The following is a 27,637-nucleotide window of genomic DNA, read 5'->3' as shown; positions in this document are numbered from 1 at the left end:
GCCTAGAGAAGACAGAGTTTGGTTTTTCGAGGCAAGGGTGACTGAAGGAAAAATGAATAAGAAAGCTGAGATACTGGCAAGGAAAAGTTTGAAATGATGGCTCATGGGAATCCAGGCTCCACAGGGAGGTATGTCCATTATGTTGCCAGGACAGAAACTACTTGGTACATACTCAATGCTCATTTCCCCTCTTCCTCACTAAATAGAATTCTCAGTAATTAGGGGCATCAGTGTGTACCTGGTTAAAAGACTGCTTTTTTTAGTTTGTCATTTAACTAGGTGTGGCCATGTCTTTAATATATGCCAGTAAGAAACGAGTAAACCTGGAATGTGGGACCTCTGGGAACAATACTTAAAGGGAAACAATTCAGCAGAGGAGTGCACTGGTCTTGCCTTTCCTGTCCTCCTCCTTTCTTTTTCTTGGTACATAGATGTGATAGTTGGAGCTCCAGCAGCTATTTTGGACGCTGGCAGCAGAGGCAGTGTGGTAGACATGTTGAGAATGTTAGGGCAGAAAGAAGGAGGAAGCCTGAATCTGATGATTATGTGGAGCCCTAGGTCTTTTAGTCAACTAACATTGCAAGCCAAGATATAAAACTCCTTTGTTTTCTTGCATCACAGTTTTTATTTTTACATGGGTTCCATGACTCTTTTTAGTCTTCTTAGTAACATGGCCTGTGTCCTGAGATACAGCAAGAAACAATGTGGTCAAATGTTTCAAGAGAGCATAAGGTCACCAACTGTCCAGCCTTAGGTAGTAGTGTCCTCTTTTCCCTTTGCCCTGCCTCCTCCATTTGGTCAGTTCTACATTGTGCAGAACAGATTCCATTCCTGTATCATTCTCCTTTCTGCCTTTACATGCTCTATCAATCAGTTAGTGTACTTTCAGCTGCAAGAAAAGGACAGGTCATAGGTTATCCAGTTTAAAATAACTTAAATAGTAAAGGGTTTTATTATTTCACAGAAGAAATTTGGAGTTAAGGTGATCTAGGGCTGACTAACTCAGCACCTCGGCAATATACCCAGATTTCTCCATTTCTCTGCTCTCTTATCTTCAGCATAGTCTTCACAGGCTAACTCTCCTCCCAGGTTGGAAGACGGCTTCTGCAGTCCCAGACAGTCAGAGCAGGTATGGAAACATCCAGCACAATGTAGAGGAGGCCGGGTTCTGAAGGGAGGTGCCTGTTTTATTACTTGGACAGAAACTACTTGATTCATATTCAGTATCCCTTTTTCCTTCTTCCTCACTGAATAGAACCCTCTGTAATTAAGGGCATCAGTGTGTACCCGGTTAAGAGGCTGCTTTTTTCGTTTCTTATTCTATTTTCCCCTTGTGCTTCTTTTCACAAGAGGAAAGATAACTCCTTGAAGCGCTTCCAGCAAACTTACTGTCATGCCCAGGTAGCCAGAACACTTACCCACCCCCCTGACACAGTGACTGGCAAGGGGGGCTATGGGAGCACCAGAAATGGCTCTGACCTTGGGGGAATAACCCAGGCCACATGAGGGAGTGGTGGGCTCTGCCAGCACAGTGTGTCATCAGTCAGAAGTGGATGCAGGAAAAAGTGAAGACAGGAAGGATGATGTGTGGGGGAGAATAGAAGTGTAAATGACTTCAAGGTTCCCATGAGCAAAAGAAAAATTGGTAATTGTTAGAGTCTGGGGTTATTTGAACTTCGTGTATCCAGGGAAGAACAGGATGTTTAAGTAGTTGAGGGTGCTATAATGGAAATGGGCAGAAAAAGACAAGGGAGGAGTGATAATGATGAGGTCAAAGAAGAAAGAGACTGGCAACACAGTTTCTCAGAGGTTGGGACATGGAAGCTGGGCAGAAGGCCCTTAGGAAGGAAGTGCCAGGGCTGGCCTGAGAGCACATGCTCATAAGAAAGCCTCCAGCAGGCTGTTGGCACAGGGTCTGGTCCCTGGCTCGTAGAGCAGGACAGGCTAGCAGATCAACAACTGCTCTGTCTCTCAGTGTCCCCATTGTGGATAGAGTCTGTGTTCTGGGTGTTCAGGCCATTCTGGCAGTGGGTGAGGCCCTGATACCTTCTATTGGAACCACTGAAGACTGGACAAGACTGATCCATGGGACAACCTTGGGGATAAGGTCAAGTAGAAGCTTGGTTGGGACAGATGTGACTGCCAGGTGTGGCAGATCTGTTCAGCTATTCTCAGTAGCCACTTCTTTCCCTTACCTCTCAGCTAGGTCCCTTCACTTGGCCATGGGATATCTGGCTCTACTCCAGCTCTCCTGGCTGTGGCGTCCCAGAGCTAGGAGGCAGGTGGGGCCTCCTGACCCCTCCACCTGGATGGGGCTGGCTGGGAATGGGATGGGGGAGGTGGGTATCTGTTGTAATGGCCAGAGCAGCCGCCCTGTTACTACGGCGTATTTCACTTTTAATTCTGACATATAATGTAATGATCTTTTTTAAGGCCCGATGATATTATCTGCCTGACTAGATTATTGAGTCTTCATCATCTCCAGATAAATTTATGGCCACGACGAGGCTCAGGATTTATCATCAGTCAATAGAGCTCGATACTCTAACAAGGCGTGTAATAAGATATACATATTTAATGATCCAAGGGGAGGAGCGCTAATGGGAGCCCAGAGTGAGTGGTCCAGGGGGCTGGGGCTCTGCCCCAGGGCTGCCATGACTGTGGGACATGGATGTGGTCTTTGCCCTGTGGTCCCCAACTCTGATCCTTCTTAGAGCTGCCTCTCTCTTCCTTCCCAGACCCCCTAGGGGAAGCAGGCAGGGCGAGGGGGAGCAGCATGCAGGCCAGTGCCTGAGCTGGTGTCTAGGCCTCTAAAGCCCAAAGGGTGTACATACCCCCGTGGGACTCCTTGTTCACTTCCAGGCCTTGGGAGGGTTGGGGTGTCCTTAGACCCTTAGCCTAGGCCCCTGAGCATTAGGGCGGGCCCACAAGAGAAGGAGTGCTGGGGCTGCGTACCCAGGCCGCATTGATGGTGACGGATGGTTTTTCATTATAGCCTCTCAGGTCCTGCCCGCGCCCTGTGTGGAAATTCTATTTATTCCTTAATTTGTAAAAATTCCCTCTTTATCTGATCCCAATCAGGGCGGGGTAATTGGCTCTCTGGGGCAGCGGCTGGGGTCCTTGATGAAGAGCTATGTGGATGTACCCAGCCTGGCCCCCACCCAGCCTGCCACTAGGGCCCACAATTAATAATGATTTGCAAATGGCAGACAAGCAATAACACAGAAAGATGTGGCGTCCGCGCTGCCTCTTCATTTCCTCCCCTCGTAGATATAAATGGCCACAGAACAAAAACCCAGCACTATAAATTCTGAAATTAGTTATTCACCGGGATAAATGGGGCCTAGAGCCACCAGACATCTCCCTGCTACTCTTCCTGCCTGCTTTTCCTGATCCAGGTTTTGTCCCTAGGCCTTTTCCCAAGCCTAGGTCCTGGCTCTTCTGCCTCTTTGGCTCCCAGTTCATTTCCTCAGCTTCCTCCCACCACTTTTATGACCCCTTCTTATGTGGCAAAAACTTAGCAGTGGTCACCTGGTCTGTGTCTGTAGCTTCCTCCACCTGAGCTAGCAGGTAGGATTCACCCTCCAACTCCTCACACTGACCTACCAGGCTGCCTGACCTGGCTCTGTCCCCATTCTGCATTGGGGTTTGATTGGAGTTGACATCAACTCTAATCCTGCCAGCCCTGGGAGTCTGGATCGGGATTGATCTTGGGTATGATGTTTTGGCACTTGGGACCAATCCAGTCACTTGCCTGGCCAAGTCTGAGTTGGGTTCCTGGTAGACAAATGTGGTATAAGTGACTTAAGGGTTTTGCTGTTGTGCTTACTGGTCAGGCAGCTCTGGGGGGGATGTTGGCATAGGCATTTCCGGGCACTATGCCCTCTCGGCCAGGCACATCCTCCCCCCACCCCCCAAGTGGCTGTGAGCTGGCGGGTAATGGGCGTGTAATGGCCTCATTTCCATGCCCGGCCTCCAGGAGCAGCGGTAAGTGTTTGATTGCCTTAATTTCCAAACACATCATTATCCCAGCTTTACCAGCGCTTAATAAACACTTTATGAGGATTTTTTTTAAAAAACATCTTCGGTCCGCATACTTCTCTGAAGTGATAAACTCTAATTAAGTCTAATATTTAAAAATATGGTAATGGTGAGTTGTTTGAATAAGTGGACTGCATTTCTGTAATTTCATTATTACGTAAAACACGCTAATTATTTGGAGCGCGCTTATTACGGAGAGAGAAATCGCCTGCTAATCAAGATGAAATTGCCTTTTCCCCTTATTGTGGAACCACCGTCATCCTTCACCATCAGCCCTGTGGCACCTCCAGGCACCTCGGGTGGGGTGGAGGGGGAGGGCGCTGAGGGGAAGGATGGAAAGAGGGGGTCAGTTCAGAGTCAAGACTGTGAGGACCCTGGCCCCCGGGAGGGATAGGAAGCTATGGGAACTGTGTCTGTTGGAAGAGGGAGTTTATGTCTGAAAAATGTATCCAGAGGGTGAAGGTGGCTGTGAATGGGGTCCCAGGGATCTGTGTGGGCCAAGTCTGGAACAAACGACAGGGCGATGAGGGATATCAGGATATTGTTGTTGGAATAACAATATTATTGGATGTTATTAGCGTAACAACATTGACAATAACTAAGACACTATTTTTAAGCACTTTACAAATAAAAACTCATCTTTTGATTTTGGGGGGACATAGTTGCTCTAATTGTCACTGTTATTCCCATTATAGTGTAGAAACCAAAACACAGAAAAGTTGAAGATTAGAAACTTGCTCAAGTTCACAGTTACTAATAAGTGGAGTTTGTGTTCAAACTCATCGAATCAGGACAGAATTGGCGGCGGGGGGGGCGGTGGCTCTCTGCTGTTACAGTTCTAAATTCATTGCCTTGGCCCCCATCTTCCTTTCAAACTAACATTTGAGGCTAAACCATGAATTCCAGCCAGCTGGAGCTTGGTATCCCAGTCCCCATCAAAGAGTTGGCAGATTTAGTGAATAAAAATATAGGATACTGGTTAAATTTGAATTTCAGTTTTAACAATTTTTTTAGTGTGTGTCCCAAGTGAGATCAGGACAGCGTTAAATCAAATCTGCCCAGGGTAGATCCACAGCATTTTGCTCTGAGAGTATTGTTGCTTCCAGAATGTGCCGACAGGCAGGCAGATGAGGTCCTAGAACACTGACACACCCAGGGTTCTTGCTATCTCATCCTTACCATGCCTCGCATGTTTCCCACCCCCGTTCTTTCCCACCTTGCTCCCATCTTTGCTGTTCTTGTTTGGCTCTGGCCCCATCCCTCACCACTTCTTGGAGATCACTAATAAGGTGTATTTCCTGGCAAAGACTTGGAGACAGGAAAGCTTCAGGTTATATCTGCATGTTCCTTTAGGCCACACTGCCTCTTAAGACCCACTGTCAGCAACAAGCCACCTGGCTGCCCTCTGGTCTCCCCCTTTGATTATTTCATGTTCATTCTATATCCTGCTCTAACAGACCCATGTATGCGAATTGTATATGTGATTTCAAAAGGCTGCAGAAAGTATGGACAGTTTAGTCAGTGGGGATAGGACAATCAGCTTATCCATCAGAAAAAAAAAATAAGAGCTTCTATCTTACTACACATTAAAATAAATTCTAGACAGATTTCAAAAGTTAAATATAAAATATAGATGAAACTGTTAGAAGAAAATATAGGATTTTTTTCTTAGAACACTGGGAGAGAGAAGGCATTCTGAAGTAACAGTCTAAGCCTGAAAAGTCATAAAGAAATGCCTGATAAACTCAGATGTCGCATAGGAATATTACTTCATTCATCCAAAGCTAAGTTCATCACTACCCCAAAATTGCACCTAATCTGGAATTCCTTATCTCATGGAGTAGCACTAAAATCCTGAACTCATTCCTCTCCCAGCTCACCAAATCCCCTCATTAAGGCTTACTTATTTCTCTTTCCCAAAAACTTTTTTGCCTCCATCCACACTCCACTCTGTAAGTATACCTCCACCTCCATCTCCACTGCTACTGGCCTCATTCTGAGTCAACCTTTCTGGCCTGGGCCCAAGTATAGTCTGCCAAGTGGTCTCTCTGCCTTCAGGATTAGCCCCTCCAATCCCATCTTCACATCCTGAGATAATAATTCTGAAACACAGATCTGGTCCTATCATTCCCCTCCTTAAAATGTCTCTGTAGTCTTGCCAGAATATTAAAACTTTGCATTCCTTAGCTGAGCATTTGGGTTCCTCAGGGTTTCTACTCTAGTCAGTTGCTGCTGATTTCACCAGCTTCATATCTTGTCACTTCCTTGCTGCTGCTACAACAACAATGTTACTCCCACCCACCCACTTTCTAAACCTAATTTTTTGGACACCTGATATTTCACCTCCAGAAATGTGCCTGTACTGTGCATTATGCTGAGAATACCTTTCTCACATTAACCCCAACTTGCCCAGGTAGCTCCTCCCACATCCCCTAAGACCTCTTCTTAGCTTTGTTTTTCCAGGAATCCATTTCTAAGGATCAAGGAGAACTAGATGACTTTTCTATGTCATCTAGTTTTTCTAGATGACTTTTCTCCTTTTCTTGCACCACTTGCAAGGCTGTCTCTGAGCTCCATGAGGACAGAGAGCTGCAGAATCTTGCACATCCCTCAGACCACACAGCCCACCTGTGCTGGGTACACATGTCAGTGCATGTTTGCTGAATGAATTCAGTATGTGAATGGATGGCTCCCCAAGAGTTTCTCAGACCCCTTTCCTCTGAGGGTCTTCCTGGCCCAGGTTGCTTCTTGTGCTCTTCAGTTCCCAGGCAAGTGCAGCCAACTAGAGCATGCCAGCCTCAGGTTGTTAGCTCTATATGAACTCCCACTAGGTGTTCTAAGTGGTCTGAGCCACCCTTCCACTATATCAGCTCCTTTGCCAAGCAGATATTTGACAAGGCTGAGTGTAAACAATGGCTTATACAAAAATGCAGGATGGAGCACCTGTTCCTTGCTCACAGTGATGCTAAGGCCATTGGAGCTTAGAGAAATGAATGAAGCCCTTGCCACATGTCATGCAACTGGTGGGAGAAATTAAAACTGGAACAGCTTTGTCTAATTCCACAGTGCACTTTGTCATTTTCAGCAAATAGTAAGTGGTTCCTTGAGATTGGAGTACAGGGATCAGGAGTCGAGGGTGACAGAGGTATAACAGGGTTATACAGGTTTTGCTGAAGCTTTGAGTCACATTAAAGAACAGTCACATTTGAACAGAGGGCAGGGAGAGCCACCAAAGGGATTTAAAGAAGGAAGGACCTGGCCAGATTTGTGGAAGAAAGTTTGCTTTGGCTACAATGGGATGAATTACAGGGAGGAGAGAGAACAGGCTGTAGTAGTAATCCAAGTGAAAGGCGATGAGGTCTGGACTCAGGGGTGGCTGCTGCTCATGGGAAGTAGTGATTAGAGAATAAGGGGATCACATCTTCAGAGGTTCTTACTTGACTAGATTTGGGGAGCATGGAGAGGGCAGAGTGTGAAGCCTGCCTCAGGTTTCTTTGGGTATTTGAATGAATTATGATGCCCTTCTCTGGTGTGGAGAACACAAGGCAAGCAGAAGCTTGGGAGAAAACATGTTCATTATGGGAGCATTTTGTGCCTTTATTTAGAAAGAAATGTTCAAAAGACATTGGAATTTATGGTGTGGAGCTCAGGGGGAGGTGAGACTGGTGAGGGTCACCTTCAGGGCAGCCTAAGCTTAGGATTTGGGTGAAGTCATCCATTGTGCAGCATGGGACAGGTCAAGGGCAGAGACTGAGGCATGCGACCCTTTCCCACACAGGTAGGAGATCAGTGCTTGCCCATTGGATGACTGGTGGCCTCGGGGTCTGGGCCGGGACAGTCACTTGGGTGAAGGGAGGCAGATTGAGCGATTTGTCCAGTGATGAGGGAGGAGCTAGATGAAGTCAATAGAAAACTAATTTTCTTTTCTGCTGCAAGAAATGAGGTGTGTGGCCGCTGGGTAATTGCAGATAACGAGGGGACTTATTCTTAATATGCACAGCAGCCACAGTCCCTAGAGTGCAAGAGACAGGAAGGATTGGAGGTGCCCGACAGCAAGGCTTATTTGGGAAGAAAATCACCCTATCAACCCCTCCAACAGTGCCATCACAGACCCTAGACCCCACCGTAACCCCTCCTCCTCCCAAGCCCCTTCTTGTCTTATTCCCCTGTCAACTGCCTGCTCCTCCTGTCACAGCTCCCTCCCTCCTCCACCCTGTACACCCAATAGCCCAGGCATACACACTAAGGGAGACAAATGACAGGGCCTCAGCTGAGCCGGGTGCGTGTCCGGCCCATAAACCACGGGGATGGGTCACGTCTGGAGTTGCCATGGCCGCCACTACCCACCCATCTGTCTTCCCACCATTCTGCCTTAGACCAGCCCTCATGGCTGCCTGAGCCCCTGGGGAACAAGGTGTCACATCTCTACACCTGTATCTACCACAGGTACATGCATGTTGACCTCTGCAAGACAGGACTGTGATTTGCCTGCCCCAAGCAGGATCTGCTGAACTGGTGACTGGCTAGTGACAGGCCCTGGGCTGACCAGACACTCTTCTCCAACCCACAGCCTTTTCCTAGCTCTAAGGCAGAGGGTTGCCTTTTCTAGGTTGAGGTCCTGGCAAGGAACAGTCTGGAGACCAGTGGAAGGGACAGTCCTTGACAAATGCAGAGGCTTCCTGACCCTACCTTGACCTTACCAACCCCCCATACTTGATGATGACATCGATGTACAATATTTCTGCAATCACAGCATTGATCCCCTCAGGGCTGGTGGCGGCTGAGGCCCTGGTCATGGCCCAGGAGCATGGGAGATGGGAAAGGAGTGAGAGGAGAGGCAGGTGACAGCATAGCAGCTGGTGACTGCTCTGGGCAGCTGCCCCTCCTGCTGGCAGTCGTGGAGTAAGTCCTGACCTATGTCCATGATCCCAAGGCCCAGCATTCCTGCATATGACCTCCAGGGTGTCCAGAGCATCAAGTTTTACACAAGAGACCCATAGTGGAGAAATTGTGATAGGGTCTGGCACAAGCAGACATTTAATCTGGGGTGTGGGCAGAGGCAGGGCCCAAGAAAGTGACCAGCACCCGGCTTTGATCCTACTAGGACAGGCGAGGCAATGGGCTGACATACATGAGTCTAGCAGATGGCCAGGACTGAAAGAGGCCATAAATCTGGGCTCTCCCTGGCCTATCCAAGACCACACAGAGACAGGTATCCAGAGCAGGTGTGACTCCCAGGGCCCTGGCCCAGGAGTGCTGAGCCTTGTGTCTTGTCACCAGTGATTATGGCCTGGGCCACATCTCCCACATATGCAAGTGCCGGCAAAGTCACCCTGGCCATGGGCGTGATGAATGGCCACACAGTAATGAAATGGAGACATCAAGGCGGGTGGCGGGAAGACGGAGTGTGGCGGACGGGCCGTCCCCACGCGGCGGCAACAAGAAGGATCGCCCAGCGGCCGGGGGCCGTCAAGGGAGAAATTACACATTTACTCTGCCTTTTTCTTACTGCGACGGCGCCCATACATCACCGCCGGGGCCGGGACAGGACATGCCGGCCAATTTCCAGCATGAATTATGGGGCTGAAAAGCCTCAAGACCAGGCTTCCTGCTGGCCCAGTGTCATCCAGTCTAACCTGAAGCCAGAGATGCTACCACCAAGGCCAGGGACCTCTAGAGCCCATGGCTCTTGAACCTAACCCTGCTTCTCATTCCCACCCTGCGCATGCACCTGTGGGCATGGAGAGGAAGGATGTAGGGCCCACTTAAATGCTTTCTGTTCCTCCCTACAGATGACTGCAAGAACATCGCCAACATCATGAAGACACTCGCATATCGAGGCTTCATCTTCAAGCAGACGTCGAAGCCGTTCTGATTGGCCGAGGACGGGATGGGGCAGGACAGGGTAGCTGCTTGGCCCAGCCCAGAATCATCCTCTCCCTCACCAGAGGGGAAAAGGGAGAGTGGCACAGTCCTGCGCCCAGAGTGTCCCCCAGCTGCCCTGTAGGCTTGTGCCCTGGGTAAGCACTTGGCCGCTTGGCCTCTCTGGAGCAGACACTTTGTGCCCACCCCCACCCCCATCCCTCAGTCTCAGCCCAGTATTAGCCCTTCCCATTGTGGGCCTGGGCTGGGGGACCCAGGCACTCGCCGCCGCCTCCTCCCTGGCACACAGGCTACTGCTGGGGCCACCAAGCTTCCCTGTCCCCCTTCCCATCATAGTGCATGGTGTGTGGTGCCCCCAGGGCTCCAGGACAGATCAGGCCCCACCTTGTGTCTACCCCCATCCCCGCTGTGAACGTGCCACTGAATAAAGTCGGGGAAACAAGGCTTTGGGTGTGTGTGCAGCCATCTTTGTAAGGCTACAGCTATGCTAGTGCTGTCAGGATGGGAACCAGTTGGAGCATTCTCTGGGCTGCCTCTACCCAAGGCCACTGGTGTGTACAGCCCACAGTCACTGCAGCCCCTATAATACCCTCACTGAAGATAAACAGGCCTTGGGGTGTGAAGACTGTCCGAGCATGAGGCTGTATTCAAAGCTGCTGGTATTTGAAGCCACTGCTGTGTGTGAGGCCATCTTGAGTGTAAGACCACAGGTGTTTAAGGTGCAGGGGTGTGGGGCAGTTGTCAGGGGGTTAGAGGCCAAGGAAGCCACCAAAGACCTGAGCACAGGCAAACACTACTACCTTTGGGAAGTGGCAGTGCTGAGCCCCTGCCTGGCTAACCCTCCCAGCCAGGGGCATCAGAAATGCAGGAAAGGAGGCAGAGGCAGCCCAGTCTAAGTTAGCAGCTCTATTTACACCACAGCACCACCCACACTCCGGGTGGCCTCTCACGGCTTCTTGGCTTTCTTCACAGAAGATGAGCTGGAGGCCGATTCCCGTCGCTTCCTCTGAGGAGACACAGGAGGTGCTGAGGTCAGTCGTCCCCAAGGCCTGGTGTGTGTTTCACTCTCAGGGAAGATAATGCCCACCGGTCAACCCACTCCTGCCCTCCGCCATAGACCCTCAAAGAGGCAATAGTTCCCCTGCAGGCGCTAGAGGGAATAGGGTCAGGGCACATTCCCCCAGCCCATCCAGGCTCTTACCGAATTGGGTGTGAGAGGTGCACCCACCACATCAATGATGGTGTCCTTAGTGGGGTCAGGGCCAAGTCCAGGTTCAGACACTGCTGACTCAGCAGAGGCTGGGACTGGCCCCACTGCTGGTGTGGTGGGGCCCCCCAGCACGCCTGCCCGGGCCAGTGCCTCATGCCGGTGCCGCAGCATCTGTAGCTCATACTCGCAGTTGGCGCAGGCCTGCTTGAGCTCATAGAGCAACACCAGGTCACTGCGCAGCTCATTGAACATATGTACCAGCTCCTCCGTGGGGGTGGGGCTCAGCTCTGCAGGCAAAGCAGAGCCAGACTGTAGCTAAAGGCCTGTAACAAACTGCCCACCCCCTGTCCAGCCTTCATCCACAGCCTCCAGTGGGTAGGTCCTGTGGGGCTCAGTACCACACTCACCCACACCAAGCTCCAGCAACATCTGTTCCAGGGCCTTGATCTTCTTCTGACCCACAGAGCTGGGCAGCTTCATCTGCAATGACCCAGGCAGCTAAGCCCTCTGCCCAACAAGAGGTTTAGGGGTTGAAAGGACCCAAAGATAGTGGGGTTGGGGGGAAGGTGCCTCCTGGAGGTAGCTATGGGCCAGAGAAGGAAACAGCCTAGAAGTGGAATATAGTGAAAGCTCTGACCTTAGACTGTCTACATCCCTCTGTGATCCTGATGAGGCCATCTCTATCTACAGCCACCCTTCTTACTGGCTGCAGCACTCAGGCCAACAGGAACCCAGAGCCCAGACAAACTAAAGGAGATAACTCACATACCCTCTGGCTTCGCAGTGTGACCCCTGCAGACTTGAAGTCTGGAAACTTGATCCCTGCAGTCTCAGGAACAGCCTGGGGAAGGAGTTATGAAGACCAAGGTGTCACGGGGGGAATGAGCCCAGAGTCATTCCCAGCACCCCACCAGCTCTGTGTGCTCTCAGAGCTCCCCACTTGAGTGGGGCCACTTGGCGCAGGACCCCTCCACCCCAAGCTGGGCTGGTTCAGGCTCCACACCGGCTTCTCGGCCTCCTTTTTCTGGGGTAGCTTCTTCTTGGGGGCCTTGCGTTCAGTGCGCCGCTGTTCTGCAGTGGTGTCAGCTGCTGTGATCAGCTTCTGTAGGTCCTGGCTGCGTTTCTCCCGTTCCTTCTTCCGGGCCTCAATCTTGCGCAGCTCCTGTAGCAGGTACTCCTCCTCTGCCACCTAGAAAAGGGAGAAGAGATGCTGAAAAGCGTGTGAGGGCAATCTGGAGAATGAGTGGACAGGGAGGCGAAGGGTGCTGGATTATCTCAGAGGGAAAGGACTAGATGGAAGTGAAGGAGAGCAGGGAGATGTCTAGGAAGCAGCAGGAATGGGCTGGAGGTGGGAAACTAGGGGTGAGGGTGGTAAGAGTTTACAGGATGGAGGCAATGAGCAAGGGGTGTAGGGCTTAGAGGAGAGGCAGTGGGGCTCACAGCTGACCTGCTCTGGGGTCCGGTTGTAGAGACGCTCCAGCTGTTCCTTCCGCCGTCGTTCATGCCCAGCATCAAATACTGGTATCTTGAGGTCTGTGCCTGGCACAGCCCGTACATTGGCAAGCTTAGCACAGATGTGGTAGTACCGCTCCTTCAGGTCCTCCACAGAACGCTTCTGAAAACCAAGATACACAGGGGGATAATTGAGCATGAAGGAAGGGTAGGCCCAGGGGTGGGCACACAAGCACATGCTTATACCAACTCACCTTGAACTGCTGGTGGTCATACCGGTCGTGGATAACTACAAAACGCAGGTCAAAACGGCGGCTTAGGTCAAAGAGGTGGTCAGTTTCTGCCTTAGTCCAAGCATCATCATGGAGATAGAGCTGGTACTCCTGCTCTGAATACACAGGCACCTGCACAGTCTACTGACACAGAGGGACAGTGGAAAAATACCCACATCAGGTCGTATCCAGCAGGCTCCAGCCCCATCATCAGAGCCCTTCCTGTTTACTGATAGTCTCTGAGGGGGACCAGGGCAAATCCTCTGTCTGTGCCCCTGGCAGAGGCCAGCCTAGAGTGAGGAAAGCACCTATCTGCTTGACCAGAACCATAGCAGCCTCTGGGCTGTGGCCTGTTGATGTACCGTCTTCAGCTTCAGAGCCTGTGTTAACAGGATACTGCTCCTGCCCCCATAGTAAAGGTGAGGGGACCACTTGTAAGCACTTCCGTGGAGTCCAAAGGTCAACTCTGGAGCCAGGCAGATGGCTAAATACACCCATCAGACTGAGAAATGGCCATGCAACTTTGTCTGAAGCACTATTGCCACCAAGTGGTGATAGTGGGATCTGCCACTCCCCTGAGTTCTCCAAAGTCAAGCATCTAGAGACAGGGCCTGAACCTAGTCCCAATATATACAACTCTGCAACTGCCCCTTGGTCCACCATCCCACACCCCACTCCTCACGTCTCCTCTAGAGACAAATAGTACCAGCACAAGCTGAGTTTCTCAGTCAGAGACCCAAGGACTGACTCAATGCTAGACTGGACTGGGGAAGTTTTTCTTTTGCTTAATTAACAACACAGTTGTCTCCAATTGCCTCTGGGACACTTTCTATTGGAGGTTTCATGCTGTTCCTCTGGATTCAACTTAACATCTCAGTACTAACTCATCACCCCTCTCAAACTGACATCACTAATCCAGGCCTAAGTCAGTGTCACCCTCATCCAATCCAGTTGCCCAAGCCAGAAACCTGGCCGGCATCTTTAAATTTCTACCTCTTAATAAATCTGTGGCTTTGCCTCCAAAATCCCTCTCTATCTCCACTGCCACATCCTGGGATAGGCCAGCACCATCACTTGTCTGGCTCCTGGGACAGGCCAGCACCATCACTTGTCTGGCTCAGAAAAATAGCTTTCCATTGATCTCTCTTTATCCCCGTTCAAACCTCTGCCAATCAACTCTCCCTCTGCAGTCAAAATTGACTTTTGTGAACAGTGCTACTGAAAGGGCAGTATAGTCCTCTCTAGTCTACGGTGAAAATAGCAACTGAGCAGAAACACGGAAAACCTAACTGTGCTGGTTAATTTAATACGAAGAAACTTGTATTATCTTTTTTATCTTTATCAGTCTTTGATGGATTGAAAATAAAACAGAAGTATGTCCTTCACCACAGATAATTTGAGATGCATGGTTCTAGAACAATGGATCTTACCACATTACCCACTAAGCCTCCCACCTTCAAAATAAAGTGCCTTCAGCTGAGCACAGTGGCACATGCCTGTAATCCCAGTGGCTGGGGAGGCTGAGGCAGGAGGATCACAAGTTCAAAGCCAGCCTCAGAAACTTAGCAAGGTCCTAAGCATCTCAGTGAAACCCTGTCTCAAAAACAAAAAAGGGCTGGATGCAGTGGCACATGCCTATAATCCCAGCAGCTCAGAAGACTGAGGCAGGGAGATCACAAGTTCAAAGTCAGCCTCAACAAAAGTGAAGTGCTGAGCAACTCAGTGAGAACCCTGTCTCTAAATAAAACATAAAATAGGACTGGGGATGTGGCTCAGTGGTTGACTGCTCCTGAGTTCAATCCCTAGTACTCCCCACCTCAAAAAAATAAAAAAGGGTTGGGGATGTGGCTCAGTAGTTAAGCACCCCTGGATAAATCCCTGGTACCAAAAAATAAAGATAAAAAAAGGGCTAGGCACAGTGGCAACATGCCTATAATCCCAAGATCTTGGGAGACTGAGGCAGGAGGATTACAAGTCCAAAACTAGCCTCAGCAAAACTGAGGTGCTTATAGTAAAAAAGAAAGTTTCTTCTAGATAATTTACAAACCCCTCAAGAGCAAGGATTATTTAGTTAATTTCCACCATTAGGTACCAGTGAATATCTACTGAATCAGTCAATGAACACATGAGTGAATGACCTGTCCTTCACAGACCCTAAGTTCCAGCCAAATGACCAGCAGTTTCTGGAACATAGCAGATCCTTCCCCTCTGCCTTTGTTATTGGCTGATATGCCTTTTCACTTCCACATTTCTTCTGCCTGTAACATTTTCATCCTTTTAATCTCCTTCAGGCATTATCTTCTCTGGAGTCTCTCTGGTTTCCCAGGCTTGGTTATGTATCCCTTCTGTGCATTTAATTTTAAAAAGCCTAAAAACATAGTAACAGCATAGCCAATCCTGTTCTTGAGGCACTCACAGTGAAGTAAGGTATACCATTTATCTATTCATTCAACAAATATCATGGGCCTGTCTCACCTATGTCAGAAACATAGTGTTAAATAAGAATATGAGGTGAAGTGGTCTTCACCTCTCAGAGCTCAGAGTTGAGCTGAAAAAAAAAAATTATTTTAGTAGTGGTGAATCTGACGACAAAGGAATGCCTACTGTGCTAATAAGGGACACTGGGTCCAACATGGGGACAAGAGTTGGACAGAGAAGAGATAAATTAGGGCTCGTTTAAGGTTAAGTAAAAGTGTGCCAGGAATAATGGTGCACACCTGATACCAGCAATTCAGGAGGCTGAGGCAGGAGGACTGAAAATGCAAGGTCAGTTTGGGCAACTTAGCAAGACCCTGCCTTGAAATTTTTTAAAAAGGTTGGGGGTACTGGGAATGTGGTTCACTGGTTGTTCCCCTGGGTATAATCCCCAGTACTGTAAGAAAAAAAAAAAAAAGATATTAATTAGAGCTGAGCTTAGTGGCACATCCCTATAATCCCAATGACTTGGGAGGCTAAGGCAGGAGGATCACCAGTTTGAGGATAGCCTTGGCATCTTAGTGAAACCTTGTCTTAAAATAAAAAATAAAAAGGGCTGGGGATTGGGCTGGGGCTATAGCTCAGTGGTAGAGCTCTTGCCTTGCAGATGTGAGGCCCTGGGTTCAAGTCTCAGCACCACATAAAAATAAATACATAAATAAATATAAATAAATAAATAAATATATATATATATATATAAATACACACACACACACATATGGCTGGGATATTTATCTAAAAAAAAAAAAAGGATGAAGATGTAGCTCAATGGCTGAGTGCTGCTGGGCTCAATCACTAGTATCACAAAAAAAAAAAAAAAAAGTTAAAAAGAAGTGAACTAGTAAGGGGAAATGGGAAAAGAATCCTAAGTAGAGTGGGCAATACAGAGAAAAACAGCATAATGTGCATGGGCCTGACAGAGAGAACATGTTGAGAAACAAATGCTGAAATGGAGAGATGCAAAAAGAGCCTGGCAAATTAGCAGAAGCCAGCTACAAGCCCTGCTACAGAGTCTAAAATTGTCCTGAAGGTGATAGGAACCAGCAGAGTTAGTTTTAAGGAAAACAAAAGGTCATAGTTCTTCTATCAAAGATCACCCCAACAGCAATGAGGACAGAGAGGATAAACAAGAGTCTAGGGACCAGCTGTAATGCAGGTGGGAGGTAGAAAGGCCTGAGCTGCTTCAGGAAAGCAGTGAGAAGGGCGCAGATCAAGAGGCTTCAGGAGATACAAACCACAGGGCTTGAGCGTGTAGGGCCAGGGAGATGCCACCCAGGTTTCTGGCCTAAGCAAGGGAGTGGACAGGGAGCCACTGAGTGAGATGGGATCCATGGTGAGAAGGATTACTGGAGAAGATCATTAATTCATTTAACTCTGGCTTCATTCTCTGGCCCTGTAGTCACCCAAAACTCAAATCTGATCTTGACACTGTTCTGCTTAAAATCTGTCCATGTTTACCCAATGACACTAGAGTAAAGCCAAATTCTTGAGCCTGGATGCCAAGGCCTTACCTGACCTGGATGCTATTCACTGCTTGGGTGGCATCTCCCACCATGCCCCACCTTGGGTTTTTGGCATCTCCCACCATGCCCCACCTTGGGTTTTAGGATTCATCAGCATGGAAATGCCCACAGTATCCCATACACATGACCCTTTAAAATTATCATTTTATGGGGCTGGGGTTGTGGCTCAGTGGTAGAGGGCTTGACTCGCATGTGTGAGGCACTGGGTTCAATTCTCAACACTGCATATAAACAAATAAATCAATAAAATAAAGACCATCAACAATTTTTTAATTGATCTTTTATAGTTTTGCTCATGCTATTCCCTTTGCCCAAAAAAATTATTACATGCCTTTCCTAATACCACCTGGTGACATCCTTCATGAAAACTCAGACTCTTTAACAACTCCAGAAAACTTCCATGATCATCAGGCCCTCCCAATATTGCATGTATCCCACCAGATTGTGATTGCCTCTACCCCTACCCCCACCATCCTAACAATATGAGGTTTTTGTTTGTTTGTTTGGTACCAGGGATTGAACTCAGGGGCACTTGACCACTGAGCCACATCCCCAGCCCTATTTTGTATTTTATTTAGAGACAGGGTCTCACTGAGTTGTTTAGTGCCTCACCATGGCTGAGGCTGGCCTTAAACTCTTGATTCTCCTGTCACAGCCTCCCGGAGCGGTTGGGATTACAGGCTTATGCCACTGCATTTTTGTGCCCTCAATTGTTAGACCTCAACTTGGCATGGTGCAGTATTTACTAAACACAAAGTGAACATTATTTTGTCTTCACCTCAACCTGTCTCATCCCACCTCCCTCCCACTCTGTCAGAGGCCTTGCCTTATGGCTGTTCCTCCCCAGCCTTATATCTCCTGTCTCTCCTTCACTGGCTTAGGGATGATGATGAAATGGAGGAAAACCTGGTTTGGGATGTGGGGAGTGATGGATTCACATGTGGCCATGCTCAGTCTGAGAAATCTGTGAGCCATCCAGGGGAAGGTGTCCAAGTACAGTTGGATATACTGGACTGAGAGGAAAGGGTGTTCCAAGCAAGAACACCTGTGAGGCCTCACTGTACAGTGGCTAAGTCTTGGACAGGAATTCCAATCTAATCTAGCTCTACCTCTTACTGGCTGGGTAAGTCTGGATAAGGTCCTGCTCTGGCTGAATCTTAATTATCCAAACCAGAGATAATTCAATTTGGATTAGAATGCTGGCAGAGAGGATGGAGAATATTGGCAGAAATATGATTTACTGTGGAAACAATCAGCAGGACTCGATGATGTATCACAACAGTCTAGTTCAAATGTCACCTTCTCAGAGAGGCCCTCCATGACCACCCTATCTAAACGTAGGCCTCCCCTACACCTAGATGTTCATTCTGCATCTCATTTCATATTCATTTATATCCTGGTTTCATTTTATTGATGTGATATAAAATAAGTTGGATTCTTTTAACTGAAAGAATCCAACTTATTTTATTTCCTTAGATGATTGTTAACTGCCTTCTCGTGCTATCTCTTTGTCCTGCTGTTGAGACCTAAGGGAGAAGGCTGTCAAGTATGATTCCCAAGTGGGTGGATACTAGTGCCATTCAGTGAGATGGGGAACGGATTTGGGGGCAGAAAATGGAAATGAGTTTTGCTCAGGGGTACCAATTTGATGTGATGTACCTATGGGGCATTCTGAAAGATCTGTCAGTAAGTGACATCTATAGACACACTAGAGAGAAAACACAGAGTGAAAAAACATGTAGGCTACAGCTCTGAGAAACAGAAGGATTTGAAAGGCTAAGAGAAGTCACCAAGAAACAAAGTTGTTTCAGGGAAGGATAGGATCTCATGGGCAGAAAAGACCTATAGAATCCCATTTAGCATTTATTTGACATGAGGACTGAGTGGGTAACCATGGCTGGACCAAGCATACATCTAGAGCCAACCCTAGGAGACAAGAGAGCTCATACATATGGCTCAGAGTAGGTGGGCAGCATCGGCCTGTGTCCAAACGGTGTAGCTCACCTTATTGAACCTGGCGAAAGGGTAGTCCTTGCCTTCCTCTGCTGCCCGTCGCCAGTGGAAAAACATAGCTCCATCCTTTCGGGCTGGGTTAGTGAATGGCATCCACTTCCAGGGTCGCACCTTCTTGGAGCCCAACTTGGCTTTCACTGTGCGGTAGCCCTGACCAGTGTCACTGGGTAACAGTGGGGGTGCATCCCTGGCAGCAGGATTTAGGGAGGTGTAAGGTTAGAATCAGAAGGGCTCTAGGAGCTGATTTACCCTTGAGCAAGGAAGTCATGTCCTAGATTAAGACATCTGAGGTCCTCTCACATCCTGCTCAGCAAGCAGGAGCCCTGACTGAAGAGGGAAGGTAAGGAGAGAACTGGAAGAAAAAAACCAGGAGTCAGGGATATGGTGGTTAGGTCAGGGGCCAGAGAATGGGAATTGGGGATTCCAAATACTTGCTTCTTATCAGAGTAGAGCAGGGCATAAACTTCCCGGTGCATGCCCTCAGGCCTCTTGAAGGTTAGTGTCTCAGAGGACTTCTTGGACTTTTTCTGAGGAAGAAAACAAGGAAGGAACCACAACCTAGACCTCCTTTCCCTAAAATTCTTTAGCTCAGCACAATCCCTGAACAAACCATCACAAGAACAGTTACACACATACTAACATTATGATGACACACTTTAAAGGCACAGAAATCCACTTTCTGGAGTGTACCCAGTCTGAGCAGATCATTCCCCTTTCCTCCCTCATCTAATAGAGCCTTGATATGTCAAAATTGAAGATCCTCTCCCCATCTCTCAGACTAATAACACAACATCTTGGTCTCCACCCCCAATAATTTTCTCTCTTTTGTCCTCTCATCTCTTGGTCCCCTCCACTCCCACAGTGTCCCACCTCTCCATCATCCATCTTATGGAGGATGATACTTTCTCTGTACCATAATGTCACACCTTTCTATCGTGCATCTCACTAGAAGTGTACCACTCCACCACCTCTCCCGTCGTCACCCCCTCACTCCTCATTACCCCCATGCTTTCTGATACACCTGTTACCTTGTCCGGGTTGATAATGTCTTTCTTGCTGATGGTCCCGGAGGCTGCATCACCCTCTGGACCCCCGAGTTCTAGAATATCCCGTACATCCGCACCCGTAGCCATCACGCCTGAGAGATTGGGGGAGCACCCCCTAGGTCAAGGGTCAGTGCCTGAGAGACCACGTTCAGGCCAGGGGGCGGGTCCACTCCGGACCCAAGTGGGGGCGGGGTGAAGAGGAGGGCGGCAAGGAAAGCGGTCCCAGTCAGGTCGGGGGTCTGCGTATGTCCCGTTGCTTGGGTGTCCGTAACAGCCTCATTCACCTCCTTGTTCCTCACCCTGCTCCTCCACACCTGGGTCTGCCAGCTGCGTTTCCCTGCGCCGCTCCCCTAACACCGCAAAGCCTCGGGCAGAAACTTCCGGTTGTGCACGTTAGAAACACAGCCGACAGAAACACTTCCGGTCTGTGCTTGGAGGAAACGGAGCCGGCTAGCAACCCAGTGTGAAAGCTACTAACCGCGCGGAGTTTATCACAGTCCTGTCCTCCCGCGACCCCACTCAAGATGGTATGCCGCCCGGTTTCCGGCTTTTGCCTTCTGTGTTGCTCCATTGCATCTCGGGGAGTGGAAAAAAAAAGAAAAAGAAAAGCTCACAGCCTTGTGACGTTAGGAAGTCAATTTATCTTAACCTGTTTCCTTTTTTTTTTCCTCTTCCCTTTTTTTTTTTTTTGAGGGGGGCGGGCGGGGACGGTAACCAGGGATTGAACTCAAGGGCACTCGACTACTGAGCCACATCCCCAGCCCTATTTTGTATTTTATTTAGAGGCAGGGTTTCACTGAGTTGCTTAGCCCTCGCCATTGCTGAAATTGGCTTTGAACTCGCGATCCTCCTGCCTCAGCCTCCCAGCCACTGGGATTACAGGCGTGCGCTACTGCGCCTGGCTTAACCTGTTTCTTAATTTACAAAATGAAAATTGTAGTAATACCCGCCTAAGTGAAATACTAATAATCCATGTAAAATATCAGCTCAGTGCCTGGGACATTTTTAATTAAATGAATTAGTGATAGTAATTGCCTTTGTTTATTAAATATTAACGTGTACCTGTGTTAAATTTGGCATCAAAGAGATAAACTAGACAGGCCAAGCAGCCCTGGGTGGCTACCAAGATGGAGTCTGGACCCTTACTTGCACCTCCTGTGATGGAAGTGGCTTTGAGTTTGGGGCCTCTGGGGCTTTTCTTGAACCCAGATTCCTGGAGCTAGCTGCACTATTTTGAGTTACAAAGAGGCTCAAAACACAGCTTCAAGTAGGGAGCTACTGGAAGAAGTATCCCCAAAAGGAAGAAATCTGCTGACATCCCTGGAGAAAGAAACAGGAGGTCCTGAGGAAGAGCAGAAGTGACAGAGGAAGCAGCTCCCAGCTTCAGCCTCTGCAAATCACCTGCCAACATGGAGGATACATGGGCAATTAGTGTGGGGCATAAATTGGGGCTTGTTAAGGCATTGAGACCATAAGCTAAGACCTGCCAAAGATCCCCACAAGTACTAGAGGATCTATACAAGTTAGATATAAATGTTGCATCCTATCATCTGAACAGGAGAAGGGGATACAACCACTGCAGCCTAAGCCCAAAACTCTGGAGAACTATGCCTGGAAGTACAAACCTTGTCCTGTTCCTGACTGATTCCTGGCTGGATCTACTGAATTCCAGTTTCTGGGGGGAACCTAGGTCTTGCAGCAAAAATTGCCCTCAGGGTAAAGGAATGGTCCTTGGAGCCAGAAGTAAAGCACTGGGAATGAGACTTGTGCCTCTGCCTTAAGCACTTGACCTTACTTATAGTTAATTAATTGTGTCAGTATTTGTTTAATTAATTATGTAAGACAGTGATGCTAATATGTAAATTAGTATGTGTGCCAGGCACAGTTCTTGGACTTGGGGATGCAATAGGTGAATGAGATAGAAATATTTCCTGTGGAGGTTTTATTTTGTGGGCAAAGAGAATATAAACAATAAAATCCATTATGTAACTTTTGATCGTGATAAGAGCTGTGAAGGAAATAAAAGAGTAATAGCATGGAATAGTGTGGTCAGGGAATGTTTCTCCAGGGAGTCAAAATCTGAACTAGGATTGAAACAATAGAAATAGCCACGATATCTGGAGAAGGAATGTTTCAGGCAGGAAGAAAAGCAAGTGCAAATTTCCTAAAACAGAAGGTGCCCTATTTTTTAAGGGAAATAGATAAGGTGTTATGGTTTGGATCTTAAATGTCCCCACAAAGGCCCATATGGTAAAGTCTTTGTCCCTAGCCTTATTGGAAGGTGATAGAAACTTCAGGAGGTGGGACCTACTGGAAGGAAATTAGGTCATTGGGAACATGCCCTTGAAGGGAATATTTGGATCCTAGCCCCCTTCCGCACCCCTGTCTCTCCCTGTTCCTCCTCTCTGCTTTCTGGTTGTCATGAGATAAAAGGCCTCCTCCATCACCCATTCCTACCACAATGTTCTACCACAGGCTCAAAATCAATAAGGCAAATCAACCAGGGGCTGAAACTGAGATCCAGAATGAACTTTTCCTCCTTTAAGTTGTTTATCTCAGGATTTTGTCACATCAATGGAAACCTGACTAACACCCAGTATGGTGTGTCTTTCGAGAGAGGGGGAGCACAGGAAGAGCTGAGATCAGAGGTAGGCATTGTGGGCCATGGCAAGGAGTTGAGTTTTACTGTAAGGACCATATGACATCCTCCCTTCTCTTCACCAAGACTACAAGCTCCTTAAGGATGCATTGGGTCTCATCTTCTGAACCTGAACTATTTCTCAGAGCTTGTTTCTTCATTTGAAAAATGGAAAGTGTGTGGGCTGGGGTTGTGACTCAGTGGCAGAGCCTTGCCTAGCACATGTGAGGCACTGGATTCCATCCTCAGCACCACATAAAAAAATAAGTAAATAAAATAAAGTTTAAAAAGAATTCTGTTTTGTTTTTTTTTTTTAAGTGAAAGTGTGCCCTATTTGGAGAAGCTCCTCAGAAAGACACTATGGGGAAAAGGAGGCAGTCATACATGGAGTAATGGAGATCTGATTTGAACTTTATCAGGTTAGTAATAGAGCACATTTCCACACTAACAAGATAAGGACAAATGTTCCAATTTTTAAAATGCGCCAAGAGCATTAGAGGAAGTTGTAGAAATAGTACAATAGCTAATGAACATATGGGTAAGTGTTAAGCCTCACTAGTAATCAAAGAAATTAAGATTTTAAAACCACAAAGGGGTACTATTTTGTTGTCTATCAGATAGGTAAAACTTTTAAATAACTGCGATACCCATTCTTGTCCAAGATATAGATGAAATAGACATTAGCATATGCTGTTGGTAGAAATGTGTTTTCATTTTTGTTCATAAATTCATTCAACAAATATTTGTTTGGTACTTATTGTATGCCATTTACATATATACTCTCATATGCCAGGCACTATACTAGGCCTTGGATATGTAGCAGTAAAGAAGGCAAACTTCATTACTGCCTTCAGAGAGTTTATGTTCTCTCCCTTTTATAAGTGTGTCTATGTAGAGAAAAAAAAATCGGAAAAGAGAAGCCAAAATTATACCATTGGTAGTTTCTATTTAGGCACTTTATATATTCTCCCTTTTGCCTATAGGTATTTTCTATACATCTTATAATGAATGTGTATTTCTTTTATAATAAAAGGAAAGAAGGAAGGAAAAGAGAGAAGGAAGACAGACCCAGCAGGGCTGTGGAGCATGGACTGGGCCGCAGTGAGGAGACCAGGACTCTCTGGGAAACATTTGGGAAACGACTAAGGCAGCGGTGGATTCCATCATGTCATCTGCAAATAATGAAGTAAGCCTAAACACTTATTTCTTCTTCTTTTAGCATTGGCCAGGGTCACAGAAATAGGCAAACAGCAGCTGTGGTAGTGGGAATCCTTGTCTTATTCCTGATTTTAAAGGGAGTGTACTTAAAGTTTATCTTTCTTTTTGCTTTTTTTTTTTCCTGCATCTTTTCTTTTTGACTGGAAATTGAACCCAGGGACACCTTACCACTGAGTCACATCGCCAGTCCTTTTATTTTATTTTATTTTATTTATGTATTTATGTATTTATGTATGTATGTATGTATGTATTTATTTATTTATTTATGCCAGCGATTGAACTCAGGGACACTTGGCCACTGAACCATATCCCCAAGCCCTATTTTGTATTTTATTTCGAGAAAGGGTCTCACTGAGTTGCTTAGCTCCTCACCATTGCTGAGGCTGGCTTTGAACTCAGATCCTCCTGCCTCAGCCTCCTGAGCTGCTAGGATTATAGGCGTGTACCACCACACCCAGCCCTTTTTATTTCTTTATTTCAAGATAGGGTCTCACTACATTGCCAAAGCTGGCCTCAAACTTGTGATCCTCCTGCCTGGGCCTCCAAAGCTTCTGGGATTACAGGTGTATGCTACCACAATCAACTCAGTTTTCTAATAATTGTTTATCCTCTAGTCATAAATAGGTGATAAGCTAGCAAAATTTTTTATTAATTGATATATTCATATGAATTATCTCCTTTAGTCTATTAATGAAGTGAGTTGACAGATTTTCTGATGTTACATTCACAGAATGAAATCCATCTGATCACAATGCATCTTGGCTTCAGGTAGCTAATATTTTATTTAGAATTTTTAAATAACCTATTCATAAGTGAAATGGACTTATACTTTTATTTACTTATAACTATCTTTATCTAATTTTAGAGTCAAGATTATGCTATTTAGCCAAGCACAGTGGTGCACTCTCTTCATCTAAAAAACCAAAACTTTTTTTGTTTTGGTTTTTTAGATGAAGAGAGTCTTTGTCACTTCAATTTCTTTAATATTTATTGTCCTAGTTCCTCTTCATTTCAATATTGGTAGTTTGCATTTTCCCCGCAAGTATGGCTAAAGTAAAACAAAAAACTGACAATACAAAATTTTGGTGAAGATATGGTGCAGCATAACTCCTCTATATTATTGATGGAAATTAAATTATTATGACCACATAGGAACATCATTTGACATTATTTACTAAAGTTAAATATACATAAACGTGCTGTCACAGCAGTTCTGCTCCTGGGTAAGTTCTCAAGAGAAATGCTCATGTTCACCAAAGACATAAACAAAACATCAGAATGGTATTATTCATAGTTGTTCCAAGCTGAAAATATTCAAAAGTCTCTTGCCTGGTAAGGTGGTACAGGCCTGTAATCTCAGGTCCTTCAGAGGCTGAGGGTAGAGGATCACAATTCAAGGCCAGCCTCAGCAACTCAGAGAAACCCTGTCTCAAAAAACAAAAAGCGGGCTGGGACTGTAGCTCATGTGAGGCACTGGGTTTGATCCTCAGCACACATATAAATAAATTAATTAATTAAATAAAGATATTGTGTCTATCTACAACAAAAACAAAAACAAAACAAAAAGGGCTGGGATGTGGTTCAGTGGTAGAGTGTCTCTGAGTTCAATCCCTGTACTCCCCAGCCCTTGAACCCAAAACCAAGTGCCATACTGACTCATCCTAAATCCCAGATAATGAAAACTTATAAGCGTTTCCAATTTGATTACTGACTCCCTAACAAAGACAACGTTATTCCTGACTTTTGCAGTGCTGACTTCTGACAACATATGATCTTTAGATAGGATAAGTATGCGAGAAAATTGCTGTTTCTCCACCACAAACAAATGGGTAACTTTGTCTGTCTTTTTCATCTTGTATTTTCACTTGATGAGCCAGTCCTTCTAGTCTGATTTCCCTTATAAACTTCTTTGTTAAAGGGAATGCTTTTGCTTTCCAAACTAACTTAATAAATATGTACTAAAGTAAGAGAGAGGGTGCTACACCTTGTACCACCCACCATGAAGAAAGAGTTGCAAAGGTTGGTGGGTATCTTTGGGCTTGCAGGCTGTACGGTACCTTTGTTCATGCTCTGCCTTTTTATCCAGTGACTGGTAAGTTTTGAAAGGGACTTGGCTCCAAAGGAGCTCTATGGGAGGTCTGGGTTAGAATGTAAGCTGTGCTCCTAGTTGGGCCTGGTTATAGAACACATCCAATGATGCTGAAAGTATTTTGTTGCAAAGATCTAATATTTGCCTTCTTCTGACCCAATAGGAGAATCATAGCACAGACACCCAGGGTTCTGGAAGAAGTCCTTAATCTCACCTGCAAACAATTGCCACCTTTGGAAAACCAGCTTCTGGCTGACAACTGGGCTCTGGAAGAAGCTGATCGCCTGACTATGAAACACTAATGGGAACTGCCCAGCATGAACTGAAAATTATCCAATCCATTGAACCGTAAAGTTGGAGATGCAAGTCAGCATTCCATTATAAAATTTAAGGAGTTTATTCTTTATTCTTTATAAATATTTAAAGCTGTAAATTTCACTGCTTTAGCTGCACCTTGCAAATTTTAAATTTTGTTATCATTCTAATTTCCTTTATGATTGCTTTGGCCAATGATTATTTGGAAGTATGTTGCTTAATTTCCAAATATTTGAGTTTTCTAGATATCTTATGATTATTGGTATCTAATTTAATTCCACTGTAGTCAGAGAATTTATTCCATATGATTTAAATCCTGTTAACTTTATTGAAACTTGTTTTATGGCCTAGCATATGGTCCATTAGTGAACATAGCACATGTACTTGGGGGGGAAAGAAGCGTATCCTGCAATTGTTTGGCATGAGGTTCTATAAATGTCAATTAGGTCAATATGATTGACAGTAGTTCATATCATTTATGTCTTGATTATTTTTTTTCTACTATTCCATTGATTGCTAAGAAGGGTGTTAAAATCTCCAACTATAATTGTAGAATTGTCTACCTCTTTTTAAAATTTTATCCATTTTTGCTCGACATATTTTGAAGCTCTATTACTAGGAAAATATACATTTATAATTGTTATGTTTTCCAGGTGAATGGACCTTTGTATCATTACAAAATATCCATATTTATCTCTGATAATAATCTTTATATTGGCATGTACTTTATCTGATATTATAACTGAAGGACCTCAAGGACCCAGGCCCCACATTAGGAAATCCAACCCCTGTGCCTTGAAGCTGCAGGAAGCTTTCTTACCCAACCCCCATGTCAAAACCCCACTAGTTGCACGTAGCATTTCAAGTCTTGCACAATGGCAACCACAAGATGTTCCATATAGATAACCCCGGGAGGGCCAAACTTGAGCAAACAGGGAGAAAACAGGAACCAAAAAGAGCAGGGTGCAATTTTATGGTTTTTCTGAGAACAAAAAGTTAAAAAAAAACAAGTTTACCCCCCAGGTGACCCCGCTGCTGGATTCAGGGAAACCAATAGAAAGGCTGCTGCTGTGCTAAGCTGAAAACTAACCCCCTGCTCCATATAAAAGATCTGTGCCCCAGAGCCCGGTGTGCCAGTTCACCGAAGCTCCGGCTGAGGTGTTGCTGAGCACCCGCAGGCGCCTGTGTATCAATAAACTTGCCTCTTGCTCTTGCAGCCAGTGTCTCGTGTGGTTCATTCCGGGTTTGGGATCTGTGGATCTTTCATAACCACTCCAGACTTTGTAAGCTTACTGTTTGCACAGTAGACCTTTTTCCTCCATTTTTCCCCAACTTACTTGTATGTTTATACTCAAAGTAGTTATTTGAGTTTGCCTCTTTTTGTTCATTTGAACCATCTCTGTCACTTAAGCCCATAGGGGTTGGTTGAGGGATAAGCAGGAAAGGAGAACATCGTGGTCCT

At 46.4% G+C, this 27,637-nt stretch overlaps 2 protein-coding genes and 1 long non-coding RNA gene across 16 annotated transcripts in view; 2 read left to right on the top strand and 1 right to left on the bottom strand.

The window, feature by feature from the left end:
- The window catches only part of Eri3 (ERI1 exoribonuclease family member 3), a 133,587-nt gene extending 123,220 nt beyond the window's left edge, over window positions 1-10,367 (top strand). For 10 of the 11 annotated variants that reach the window (XM_034636828.2, XM_027937171.2, XM_071617771.1 and 7 more), the window contains one exon: window positions 9,834-10,367. In XM_034636828.2, the coding sequence (XP_034492719.1) occupies window positions 9,834-9,916 (83 nt within the window). In that variant the 3' untranslated portion in view covers window positions 9,917-10,367. The remainder of the gene's footprint in view (window positions 1-9,833) is intronic. The other variant, XR_011708828.1, reaches the window with a different exon arrangement.
- Window positions 10,368-10,815: 448 nt separating this feature from the next.
- On the bottom strand, window positions 10,816-20,322 carry Dmap1 (DNA methyltransferase 1 associated protein 1). 3 transcript variants are annotated; one of them, XM_027937163.2, is made up of 10 exons: window positions 19,898-20,322; window positions 19,305-19,396; window positions 18,861-19,056; window positions 12,841-12,999; window positions 12,582-12,749; window positions 12,138-12,323; window positions 11,904-11,975; window positions 11,542-11,614; window positions 11,126-11,421; window positions 10,816-10,990 (listed from the first exon to the last, which is right to left on the bottom strand). In XM_027937163.2, the coding sequence occupies exons 1-10, from the start codon at window positions 20,000-20,002 to the stop codon at window positions 10,871-10,873; spliced, it is 1,467 nt and encodes a 488-aa protein (XP_027792964.1). In that variant the 5' UTR covers window positions 20,003-20,322; the 3' UTR covers window positions 10,816-10,870. The 3 variants fall into 3 exon arrangements, with proteins under 3 accessions (XP_027792964.1, XP_027792965.1, XP_071473869.1); XM_027937164.2 differs by having other exon boundaries at window positions 10,816-10,930; XM_071617768.1 differs by lacking the exon at window positions 19,898-20,322 and having other exon boundaries at window positions 18,861-19,221; window positions 19,305-19,373.
- On the top strand, window positions 20,321-27,391 carry LOC114094173 (uncharacterized). Of its 2 annotated transcripts, none has more exons than XR_003582987.2 (4): window positions 20,321-20,442; window positions 22,872-22,972; window positions 23,587-23,739; window positions 26,024-27,391. It is a non-coding gene; the product is annotated as an uncharacterized lncRNA (long non-coding RNA). The 2 variants fall into 2 exon arrangements; XR_011708829.1 differs by lacking the exon at window positions 20,321-20,442 and adding an exon at window positions 21,136-22,563.
- The last annotated feature ends 246 nt before the right edge of the window (window positions 27,392-27,637 follow it).

Source organism: Marmota flaviventris, chromosome 10, assembly GCF_047511675.1.
Source record: "Marmota flaviventris isolate mMarFla1 chromosome 10, mMarFla1.hap1, whole genome shotgun sequence".
Classification (NCBI taxonomy): domain Eukaryota; kingdom Metazoa; phylum Chordata; class Mammalia; order Rodentia; family Sciuridae; genus Marmota; species Marmota flaviventris.
This window is presented reverse-complemented; position numbering and strand designations above follow the sequence as displayed.

Excerpts from the sequence above, each read along its gene's own strand:
- Dmap1 (XM_027937163.2), bottom strand. The coding sequence starts at position 20,002 with ATGGCTACGGGTGCGGATGTACGGGATATTCTAGAACTCGGGGGTCCA. Across the intron at positions 19,057-19,304 it reads CTGCTCTACTCTGATAAGAA|GGATGCACCCCCACTGTTAC; the intron begins GCAAGTATTTGG and ends TCCTGCTGCCAG. Across the intron at positions 11,422-11,541 it reads GTTGCTGGAGCTTGGTGTGG|AGCTGAGCCCCACCCCCACG; the intron begins GTGAGTGTGGTA and ends CTTTGCCTGCAG.